This window comes from Achroia grisella, unplaced genomic scaffold, assembly GCF_030625045.1.
Source record: "Achroia grisella isolate CSIRO2021 unplaced genomic scaffold, CSIRO_AGI_Agris_v1 utg903, whole genome shotgun sequence".
Lineage (NCBI taxonomy): Eukaryota > Metazoa > Arthropoda > Insecta > Lepidoptera > Pyralidae > Achroia > Achroia grisella.
The window spans coordinates 2,679,020-2,690,634 of NW_026713061.1; the positions used below are offsets into that span (position 1 = coordinate 2,679,020).

General features: G+C 30.6%; 2 protein-coding genes and 1 long non-coding RNA gene across 4 annotated transcripts; 2 read left to right on the forward strand and 1 right to left on the reverse strand.

Annotated features, from left to right (window-relative positions):
• The first annotated feature begins 76 nt into the window (after positions 1-76).
• LOC131853662 (tyrosine aminotransferase-like) lies at positions 77-4,991 on the forward strand. The gene is made up of 5 exons (XM_059204642.1): positions 77-222; positions 1,734-2,062; positions 2,670-3,143; positions 3,581-3,763; positions 4,638-4,991. The coding sequence occupies exons 1-5, from the start codon at positions 78-80 to the stop codon at positions 4,833-4,835; spliced, it is 1,329 nt and encodes a 442-aa protein (XP_059060625.1). The 5' UTR covers position 77; the 3' UTR covers positions 4,836-4,991.
• Positions 4,992-5,950: 959 nt separating this feature from the next.
• Positions 5,951-6,899, forward strand: LOC131853672 (ER membrane protein complex subunit 4). Its single transcript, XM_059204661.1, has 2 exons — positions 5,951-6,187; positions 6,301-6,899. The coding sequence occupies exons 1-2, from the start codon at positions 6,132-6,134 to the stop codon at positions 6,761-6,763; spliced, it is 519 nt and encodes a 172-aa protein (XP_059060644.1). The 5' UTR covers positions 5,951-6,131; the 3' UTR covers positions 6,764-6,899.
• Positions 6,900-6,920: 21 nt separating this feature from the next.
• Positions 6,921-9,574, reverse strand: LOC131853674 (uncharacterized). 2 transcript variants are annotated; one of them, XR_009358001.1, is made up of 4 exons: positions 9,538-9,574; positions 8,365-8,418; positions 7,876-7,943; positions 6,921-6,998 (listed from the first exon to the last, which is right to left on the reverse strand). It is a non-coding gene; the product is annotated as an uncharacterized LOC131853674 (long non-coding RNA). The 2 variants fall into 2 exon arrangements; XR_009358000.1 differs by lacking the exon at positions 9,538-9,574 and adding an exon at positions 8,494-8,529.
• Positions 9,575-11,615: the final 2,041 nt, after the last annotated feature.

Consider the following 11,615-nt stretch of genomic DNA (forward strand, 5'->3'; position numbering starts at 1 on the left):
GTGTATCGGAAAGTACGCAATATTCACAATTCAAGTTTAAGAGGTGCCACAGCTTTTATTTCGCAAGTTTTGTGCCCATGTCGCGACGGTCACGGGGTAAACAGTCATGGGAGGTACGCGCTTCTACTCTCGCCAGGAATACACATAACCTGATACGAGGAATAGTGGAGAACTTACAAGTGGAGCCGAATCCAAATAAACAATTAATTGCTCTTTCCGTTGGTAAGTCCCTTGAAAGAGTGCCGAATTTGTAAATTAGTTATCAGATAGACAAAATATTAACAATAATCACAGAGTAATTAACACTACGTTTTCTAGGAGTTGGCACTGCCCTTATGAGAATTGAACTAAAATAGTATCTATCTAACAAACTGTGATTTCCTAAACAACAAAAGTCTGCACTGTTTCACATAAAATGTCTTTTGTTTTAATTGCGGCGGGCCTGTACATGAGAACCAAAAAACTGTTAGAATGCAAACAATCGCTTCCCGCAGTGAAAAGAAATTATTAAACAGATTCAAATAAAAAATATTTTTCTAGTTCAAGCTTGCCTATATATTTTGTTTATTTTCTAATGTATTAATTGCTACATAAACCTGTTAGATCGTTAGTTAAATTACGGTGTTGGACATAAACTTTTTCCAGAACTTTATTGTTGAGTCGGTTTTTCGTAGATTCGTATCTAAATTAATAATTTTACCGTTTTTGTGAATATTTATACTTACTGTATATCAGACGGTTCTACCTTAGATTTAAAATAAAATTTAGAAATAGAAGATAAAAATAAACAAATTAGGATACAATAAAATTTTATAGCTCTTCTTTGGTAGGAAGATGCTTAGGTAAACATACTGTAGTCGCATTATGACTTCAAATCAGTTCAAAAAAATCGATCGGTAGTATCCACCATATTATTAAATTGTTTGCTTCTTTAGCTATTCTAGAAGATCACAATATTTTGCTGAAAACATACTGCTTCCTACATAGGAACAAACGTACCTATCTACCTACAAACGAAAAATCGAAGACATGACACATCTAATATTTTGTAATTTGTTTGGTTCGGACAACCGGTATTTTCGCAATAGATCTTTACTAGTGATCGTAATATAAATTTAGATTCAATTTATACTAATATCATGTTAATTAGAAGAATAAATTTGGCAGGGTCGATTTGAATTCGCTCGCACGTCATCACCGCACGTACCTAAAGTGAAGTTGTGCCGATTGCTTATTTGCATTTAATTTATTTTAAAATTGCTTATTGGTATATTAAGATATTACTAGGACTGACTAAATATAAATAAAATATTTTATTTACATTAAAACAAGTACTCCAGTTATATTTTAATCATAGCTGTTCGGGGCTATTGTCCACAAAAGAATTGCCAGATACATGCCATTACAGATCAATGATATATAAAACAATAGAATATTATTAATAAGGTTGGATATTTATATTATTCTGAAGCAAGTAATTATAAATCTATAAATATAAGGTTTATTAAAAACATTTGTCAAACATCAACTACCTATGTACCTAATAGGTAGTTGATACTGAGTATCAGATGTCTGTACCCATATGGATATTACGATTTCAATACAGAACACTAAAAAGAGCGGCCAAGGTCAACAGGGTATATTGATTTCACAATATTTTTTTTATTAAGCAAGCGTTCTCCGGTATGTCTATCTATAATCTGGAACTATTTTTCATGCTAAACAATTTTCAGGTGACCCGACGACATTTGGTAATCTCAATCCTCCAGAGCAAGTGCTCCAGTCTGTTCGTGAGAGTATACAATGGCATACAAGTCGAGGATATGCTCCTGTCACGGGTCACCTGGAGGCGAGGCAAGCTGTAGCTGAATATAGTGCTCATCAAGGCCCTATATCACCGGATAACGTAATACTTTGCAGTGGTTGCTCCCATGCTTTAGAACTTGCCATCACAGTATTAGCAGACTCTGGCCAAAATGTGCTTGTACCACGGCCGGGTTTTATGATATATAAGACAGTTGCTGAAGGATTGGGAATAGTAATAAAATATTATGATTTATTGGTAAGTTTTATATTTACATTGCTAATTATAAGATTATTCTGTGATTAAATTGAATGACTCTCCATAAATTAAATAAGTTATATTCCGGGCTCTATGATATTATCAATTTCAAATTATATATTATAAATAATATACATGACATATAAATATATATATATATATATGTATATATATAATAATATATATATATGTGTGTTTGACTAGTAATGAAATGAAGAGACTGTTAACAAATGATAATGTGAAATTTCGATTACAGTTTCAGGTTCAAATTAAAATCTTAATATTATTATCTTATTTGTTGTGTTTGACAAATATCATTAAGTTTACCCTGTACTGTTGTACTGTTGTTATTGGAAAACATTGAGAAACTTGTGACAAAATAATATTGTTAAAAAGTATCGAATCCGTCAGTAGTCGGTTGGACATGTGTGTAAATATGAGGCGATATTATACAAGTTTCTAGAAACATAACAAGTTTCCACTTTATTGTGAACTTTATTTGCATATTATTTATTCGTTGATTTCTTTTTAACTACGCAAATCCTTGATTAAAGGTTGTATAAAAATAATCATTTGGAATAATTAAGATGTACATTTTTATTTTCAGCCTCATAAACAATGGGAAGTGGACTTGGATGATTTGGAAAGTCAAATAGACGATGATACGGCAGCTATAGTAGTTATTAACCCATCGAATCCATGTGGTTCGGTCTATAACAGAGATCACTTAAGTGACATAATAAATATAGCTGCTAGAAATCATATACCAATAATTGCAGACGAAATATACGAACACTTCGTATTTTCTGGTCACGAATTTATTTCTATGTCTGCCTTGTCCAAGGATGTACCTATACTGACTTGCAGTGGTTTAACCAAACGATTCTTAGTTCCTGGATGGAGAATGGGGTGGTTGATAGTTCACGATCGCCATAATATTTTAGGAAAAGAAATTGTGAAGGGCTTAAATAATGTAGCAAGTAAAATTTTAGGACCATGTACATTAATTCAAAGGGCACTGCCGTCGATATTAAAAAATACGCCGCAAACTTTTTTCGATGAAGTGGTTTTGTTTATTGAGGTGAGTGGAAGGTTCCATAGCGCTCGTATGGTGACTAATAATTTTAATCGGAATGTAAAAATGTGAATTCATTTAGCATGCCTGTGATCGTTGCATATAGGTATTCGGAAATTCTTTTACAATAGTGTTAATGATACAAATATCTTTTTTATTATTAGATTAGGTTTTAGGATAAACTTTACAAGACATTTTTGATTGAAGGAAGGTAAATTTAATTCAACCGAGAACCAAATCCGGAACTTGATTTGCCTCATTTTTATTAACTACCTACTTATTCCAAGAGGTTATTGGAATTTTGTGCTGAAGCTCTGGTGATAGTAATTAGGAAACTCAATCGCTTAGGTATCTGATTTGTAATATTTCGATTTCCAAATCTAATAAAAACAATGTTTGTATGGTATAATCTAAGTATAATTTTTTTATTCTTTTATTTTCAGAATCAAGCAAAACTTGCGTACGAAGAACTACGTGGAGTGCCAGGACTACGGCCTATAATGCCTCAGGGTGCTATGTACATGATGATTGAAATTAAAATGTCAATGTTTCCAAAGTTTGAGAATGAACTCAAATTCGTAGAAAGTATGGTTTCGGAACAATCCGTATTCTGCTTGCCTGGAAAGGTTAGTAACCCATCGCTCATAGATTAGCTGACATTGCTTAGGAAAGTAGAAACAAAAATAAATGAGTATCCTGCATCAGCCATAGGATTTACTTATACAGTATGCATAGGCAGGATGGACAATGCTTACTGTATAAGTAAATGGGTAGCAGCTAGCAGCTAGCAGTAGTGGGTCTAACATATTTCATACACCAATCAGCTTCTTTTGTAAATCCTGTTTTAGTTGTAGTAGTTGTTGTAGTTAAGATGCAGATTAGGTAGTGAAATTACTGGATAAGGGGCATGAATTTTAGACCTCTAGAATTGCCAATCTAGAGGTCGCGTGCACGTGCGAGGTGCACGTATCAGTGGCATCGCGGGTGTCACATAATAACGTGATATCTGTAGTGCTGTTCGCATATATAGGTAACTGTTATCGCTTACCATCTAGTGAGCCATCAGCTTGTTTGCCATTCCAAATATATAAAAAACAATGGACAGGTGATCTAATTGTACAAGTGGAGTAAATATATTTATAATATTGAAAATATTATTATTGATATAATCTTCAAAGTAAGATCGTCTTTGTTTTATTTTGAAAAAAGACATATATATTGTAAATATATTTAATATAATGTCTGATGATCTAATGTCTAAATTTGGTTACGGTAGGTGTCTAAAATTAAAATAGTCCTTCAAGCAATGTTTATCGGATACATATATACTTTGAAACAACCTACTTAGCAAATTTTTAGAACTTTGGATCTAAGTTATAAGATTCTACCTACTATGATTAGTAACTTACAATTAACTACGAATAATTTGCAATGATTGAGAAAAACAAAGTTTACTGGGCCAAGTAATAGGTATATTCATAAATAATCTTTTAATTTCAGTGTTTTTGTTATCCCAATTATATGAGAATAGTCTTAACAGTACCTGAAGATATACTGCGAGAGGCTTGTCAGAGAATAACATTATTTTGTAAAGAGAATATTACATCAAGAGAAAAGATAAGAGAATTTGAAAATAACGAAGTGTCTGTACAAAAAGATACTAATGTGATATGTGAAGATATACCAACCATTGCATAATTTCATAGTAATTTTAGATAAGTTTATTAGTTACCTATTTAACTGAATATGTTTCTACCTACTTATCTACTGTTAATACTTAGGTTCATTTAAGTGTATGTTTATATAGGTAAGTACACTAAAATTTGATATGTCGTTGATTGTTTTAATAATAAAATGTGTTTAGAAAAGATTCAGTTTATATCTTTTATATAAGTTTTATGTAATAAAATTTTTACTAACATGTTTTTCTTCCATTATAAGTTGACTGACTAATATTTAAAACTGAAGGGTCTGTATATTTGAACACGTTAATCTTTTATTCTAGATAATTAATTACTACAAACATTATTTTTACATTTTATAGCTTACTAGCTACTCGCCCCGACTTTGCACGGATGTACATGTATTATATATGTAAATCTTTCTCTTGAATCACTTTATCTATTAAAAAAACCGCTTCAAAATCCGTTGTGTACTTAAAGATTTAAGCATACATGGACAGACAGCGACAGCGACTTTATACTATGTAATGATGACGATAATAGTAATTATACTTTATGACTGTTAACTCAGTGAGGGGGTCATAAACACACACCTATTAATTTGAATTCAACGACACACGAAGCGAGCCTGCCAGTTTTTGGTGTCAGTTAGATTCGAACTTGCGCCCTTTTTTTAACTATTCTACGGCAGTTGGGTTGGGTTGGTTGAACTGTGAATTGTATGAACCAGTAAAATTGTAAACAACTTCACTGGGCGAAATAGATGGCGAGTGCAGAGGGCACTCCAAACCTTATTGAACGGCTGAAAGCCAACTCCTACCGATACGATATTAATTTTATAGCTATAGTAAGGTTAACTCTTTCATAACAAAAAGAAAAATCGATACGATATTAATTCTTATAAATATAGACAATGTGTGAAACAGAATGAAGAATTCTAGTCGTTCTTGCGAGATTATATAAATGCTGTTACATGAGTTACATCCTTTGAGTAATAAGATATTTCGTTCTTATAACGGTATGTTTTTTTTTAAATCTGAAGTTGACATCTGGCGTGCCGTATTCTCAAAGTCTTGACAGTGACATTGATATTTAAGCGATGCGTAAAAGGCATAAGTCACTCAAAGAAAATGACAACTGACGGAATAAATTGACTGACTGCTAATATTGTAATTTCTCACATTATCGTAATATATTTTGGACTTGAACTAATATTTTATTAATGCAATTAATAATAATAGTGACTTGTAATTATTTACGAATTCGCTAATCACAAGGAATTAACAATTTTTTATTTTGTCTCTTATTTAACATGTCTCAATTGAAAACAAATAAGAAGTTTAAATGGGCTCTAGATTTTAATCCCAAGTAAGTAATATAAATTAAGATCAAAATATTTATTTCTCTTCAAGCAATCTCATAAATTAACAATTTATTTAAGATTGCTTGAAGAGAAATAAACTCATAAAACTCATTTCCAGGAACAAAACCTCGACAACAGAATTGGCCTCTCCGCCTGGTTATACTCAATCAGCAAATGCGAATTATACAGAAACCTCAAAAGATAATGACTCTAATTTATTATTAATAAAAAAGCTATGGGACGTCGCCTTAGGGCCTTTGAAGCAGGTACCTATGAACCTTTTCATCATGTATATGGCTGGAAATTCTATTTCCATTTTTCCAATAATGATGGTGGGTATGTTAATTGTTCGCCCAATTAAAGCACTGTTTGCTACACAAAGTACATTCAAGATGGTAGAAGGAACTCAGGCAATTGGACAGAAATTTGTTTACTTTATTGGGAATATTGTTAATATAATATTGGCTCTGTATAAGTGCCAAAGCATGGGTTTACTGCCTACCCATTCTAGTGATTGGCTAGCATTTGAAGAACCACAAACTAGAGTGGAACATGTGGGAGGTGGTTTGTCTTTACTTTAAGGTAATAAAAAAAACTGCAGTATATTGTTTTTATTGCTAATGTTAATTTATTAAAACATCATTGTATAGAACTAATAAACGGTATTTACAGTAAGACAATATTAGAGTTTCATTTCCTGGCTACATTTGCTCATCAGTCCTTTCCCTTTTTACCTTCATTTAACTCTGCCATTTTAGCCTTTAAATAAGCTTGTGCTTTTTCAAATAATGACATCGGATCTTCAACTTTTTCTATCTATAATAATAACACTTGCATTAATATAATTATAAAATACTACAACAGTAATGTTAGTTAACTATTTTCATTAACGGTGCAATAATTTGGAGTTATGAGATTAGCCAAGGTTTTGCATATTAAAGAGAGTAACTTGACAAAAAAAATTGGATTGTAATTGAAATTTATTCACAAGACATTTATAGAATTATATATAAATTAATTAATAAATATAAAGTACATATAATCACACATAGTAGTACATGTAATCGTCTAATTATTAGTTGTTCAATTTGATTCTCATTTACCTATTCTAAAGTACTATCTGTCCTGATAAACTACTGTAATTCATTGCAGTTAGCCAATTATACAATAGAGGCCATAGCCCAACTACTTTCTACACTGGTTTCTATGGTGTGCGAGAAAATTATGTATATTATTACATTAAAACAATATAAATGAAATAAGAAATTAAAAATAATTTGGTGACAAATGAATTGAACAATGAATTAATGAATTTAATCAAAGAAGTACTAATATACTTAATTTTTAATAGGAATAACATACACATATTGGACTATTAATGAATATTATACTTATTACAAAACACTTGACCTCTTTACCATCTGAAAACATGATTTATATTATAATTGTAATAATTATCCATTATATATAAAAATATTGTAAAATATATATATTTTAGGTTAAAATTAGTTATGTGTTGGTATGATAATGAATAGGTAGATCAATATACTATTATTTAATTTCATATAATAAATACTATGAATTAAGACCAACTATAAAATTTACAAAATAAAACAACATAGCTACTTCTAATGAGTTCTTAGCATATTTCCTGGTTCAAATATAAGCAGAAAAAAAATAAAAGTAAACTAACCATTTCTTTTTGTCCAATGTTTTGTCACATTCCTGAGATGTTCTTTTACAAATAAGTCGAACAGCATCCTGAATTAAAAAAAAATACTTTAACCTTATAGTTCAGAATTTGTATACAGAAATGTGACAGAGACAAAAGAGGCCATACAAAAATATGAACCAGGAGTTTGCTAATAAGAACTATTGGCCTTTCCTTTAATCCACAATTATGTAGTATTGGGCATGGCCTCCTTTGTAATAACCATTACAAGTATTCAAACATGAATACTCGTAATAGTAGAACTAATTAATTAGAAATTCTATTGCATATTTTATAATAGGGTTTGCTTTAGTTTGACATGATTCAAAAAGTTTTGTGTAGGTTGTAGTTAAGATGAGCTAATGTTAAAGGAATTAAATGGGCTGATATAATATTAACATATCAAGCAATTCAACCAAGGAATGAATGCTGTGACCACCAAACACCACACTTATATACACATGTTAGTACCTGATAATTTTGTGCTACATAAACACCGGTGTAAACTCCGGTACCAAAAATTATCTGAAATAACAAAATAGCTTTAATGAACAATTATTGACAATTTTTAACAATAACATAAATCTATAGATGTCTTACTCCTGTTTTGATTAATGAAATTAAACAACCCATAATGAAATAAGTTGGTTAACAAATTGAAATATTAAGATTTATCCAAAATCATTTTTTTAGTTCAGATTATTAGTGAAAATGTGTGTAGTATATATACAATATCTATTGTACAATTTTTACATAATAGCTGTCATACTGACATTCCTATTTCGAAGTTTTGGTATGTGTAAAAATTGTTTTGAAAATGGTAAAATATATATTAGAAAGAGGTTAAAAATGCTGTATCCTAACAATTAAAGACAGTTCTAGTAGGTGCAGGCAGTTCTTATTTTTGGTGAAATATAAATATAATGATTGCATATTTATAGAAATATAAAATTTTTGGTATAATTATTATATAGCAGAATATCTGTACTACATTAAACTAGTACTTCAGTAGCTGCACTGTAGACTTACTGAGTAGAAATAATATCTTTTAGCAAGATAACCATTGTACATGTTTTGAATAGTAAAGTAGTAATATCTATAATATATATTTACTATTTATTAAAAAAAACATCAATGTTGCAGTTTTAATAAATAATATTACAGTAATAATATTACAGACAAGAAAACTTGCATGGAAATTTAATTAAATTGTTGACAGCTATAAGTATTTAATTTAATATTTTTAGTAAAAATGGCATAGATTCAAATCAAAGATTCAAATATTGCAAATGTTTTGAATTCTTAATTAAAATTGCTGATTAAAAAGATCATCTTACGATTAGAAGGGTATTTATAATTGTATGACTAATTTCATAAAATTATAAATTATAAAAACAGAATTATTTATAAAATAATTCAAGTTTCATAACATGAAATTAGAACGGCAAGGGTTTGTGATTATTATATAAATCATCTAAGTAAGGCGACGATGCTTTGAAACCTGAAATAAAATCTATGAGAGCAAATGAAAGTTACTACATACAATAGATAGAAATAGAAATGAAGATATATGTGTAAGCTTTTTAAAATTACAGAATTTTGGTGCTATTAACAGAAATTATAAATAGATATATTATTGCTTACCAGCCCTTTAAGCATCTTTGAAATAGTTGTAAAAATAATTTAAGTCCAAATTTACTTTATATTCGGGTAGGTGTTTCAATCCCTCAATGTAGGAATTTCATTGAAAACGGAAAACTATTTCTTTTTGTTCCGTTTGATTGACACTTTGATTTGGCACATGACAGTTTGAATTGAAAGATTAGATAAAATGTAGAATCATGGCTATGACGTTAGCTGGTTATCATAGCTGTCAAACAAAAACAATGAAGTGTTATTTACATTATCCAATCTGCTATATTCGTGTCGATCTCCGAAACTGTTTAAAAAACACTTTAAAATCATTTTCAGTAAGTGAGTCTATTCTTTCCGTAGCTTAGCTGCGTTCTCAATATGAACTAATGTTAACCAGATGGACATTAAAGACATAGTCAATTATTAATGTCAGTCGAGCGACGGAATTTTTACTGACAGGGACTTACAGCCACATTGCTATCAATGTACCATAACCGGTAGTCCTTCACGCAGTACGTTTTCTCCCTAGTAAATTACGATAACTGATTCTTGATAAATTTACCAAGAGAGACTGACATTTCTTGTTAATCTTAATATCGAACACCGATGCCACGGTGTTATACCTATACCGTGAGCGCAAGCAGTAGGCGCATCGACGTATACTTTGTTAAAAGTCATCTGTTTGTATTCATTTATTACTCGTGAACGAGTGCCGCTTGTAGGGACTGATCTGCTCTAATCACTACAACTGTTTTAATCCTATTGTGTACTTAATATCTCAAGCTAATAAATTGGTGCTAGTTGGTGGTATATATTCGCACGCTTCAAAATGGAAATGTAATATTACAATGATTTATTTAAAAGAGCAACACGCAAGTTTCTTCCTTGTTCTTCTTGTGATGAGAAAGCTTTCTGAAAAAGCGGTAGGTTAAAAGAATGATATCTATGACTATTCAAAAGTGCTTAAATTAAGTTTATTTGGATAAATTATTTTATATTCTATTCTGTTCACCTTTTCCAGTTGCCAATAAGTTTGCTTTGTAGATTGTTTTTCGATTGATGGCTGAACTAATGAAGGAATACTTTTGCATAAGAGGCACAATATCTTAGTCCTCCAAAATGATAAAGTGTAAGTGGTATCACGATCTTTACATGAACACGCAATAGCTATAGTGTCATTCATGTACCTATAGGTATGGGCGACGGTTACCGCTCACCATCAGATGTATTTCGAAATACATAAAAAAAGAAATATATATATATATATATATATATATAATATACCCCAGTTCGCTGAGTATAAGCATTTGAATTCAACGTGACAGAGCGAGAACATCGCTAACGCTATCTCTCAGATAAATTTTGTTCTGTTACCGGTGGTGCCATCCACCGGAGAATGAATCAGGGAGTTAACACAAGGATTTTTGATGTTGCTCAGACTAAAACTATGAGGGTAGTGAACCAATTGGCTACAACGCTCTCTTATGATTGGGTATCATCGGTTCTATATAAATAAATTTCTCTTTAGAACGTAGTACGGGACTTGTTTAAGTTTGGTAATAAAAAAAATAGGTTTGCGTAAGAATCCATATAGTAGGTACTTTTGAAATATGGAAATGAATGAAGAGATAACAATATTGTTTACACATTTAATGACTTTTAACATTACCAAAGACATTCGGTTACTTAATAACTAACTTATTGATATCTTTGTACAATACATTAACAACCACACTTGTCATCTTTATGAATGAACATTCATAACCATTGTAACCGAGTTTAATTTAGAAATTACATAATTGTTATATACCTAATTAATATAACAAGTAGCTAGATTATTAAAACGTATAACTTTATAGTAAGTATAATTGGAAGCACATACGATATTTGTATATCCATCTGATAGATATCTACAGTTTGATAGACTTGTCTGTCGGTATTTATTGATGAGGACGATATGGATAGATATAAATAGGTATTACTATTATACTACATTGCACAAAGCACACACAAAAAATAGACACAAAGCCTCACATAGCTATAACATGTTTAATTCTTAAGGACTTCGATTCAGGGAGTAACTAACA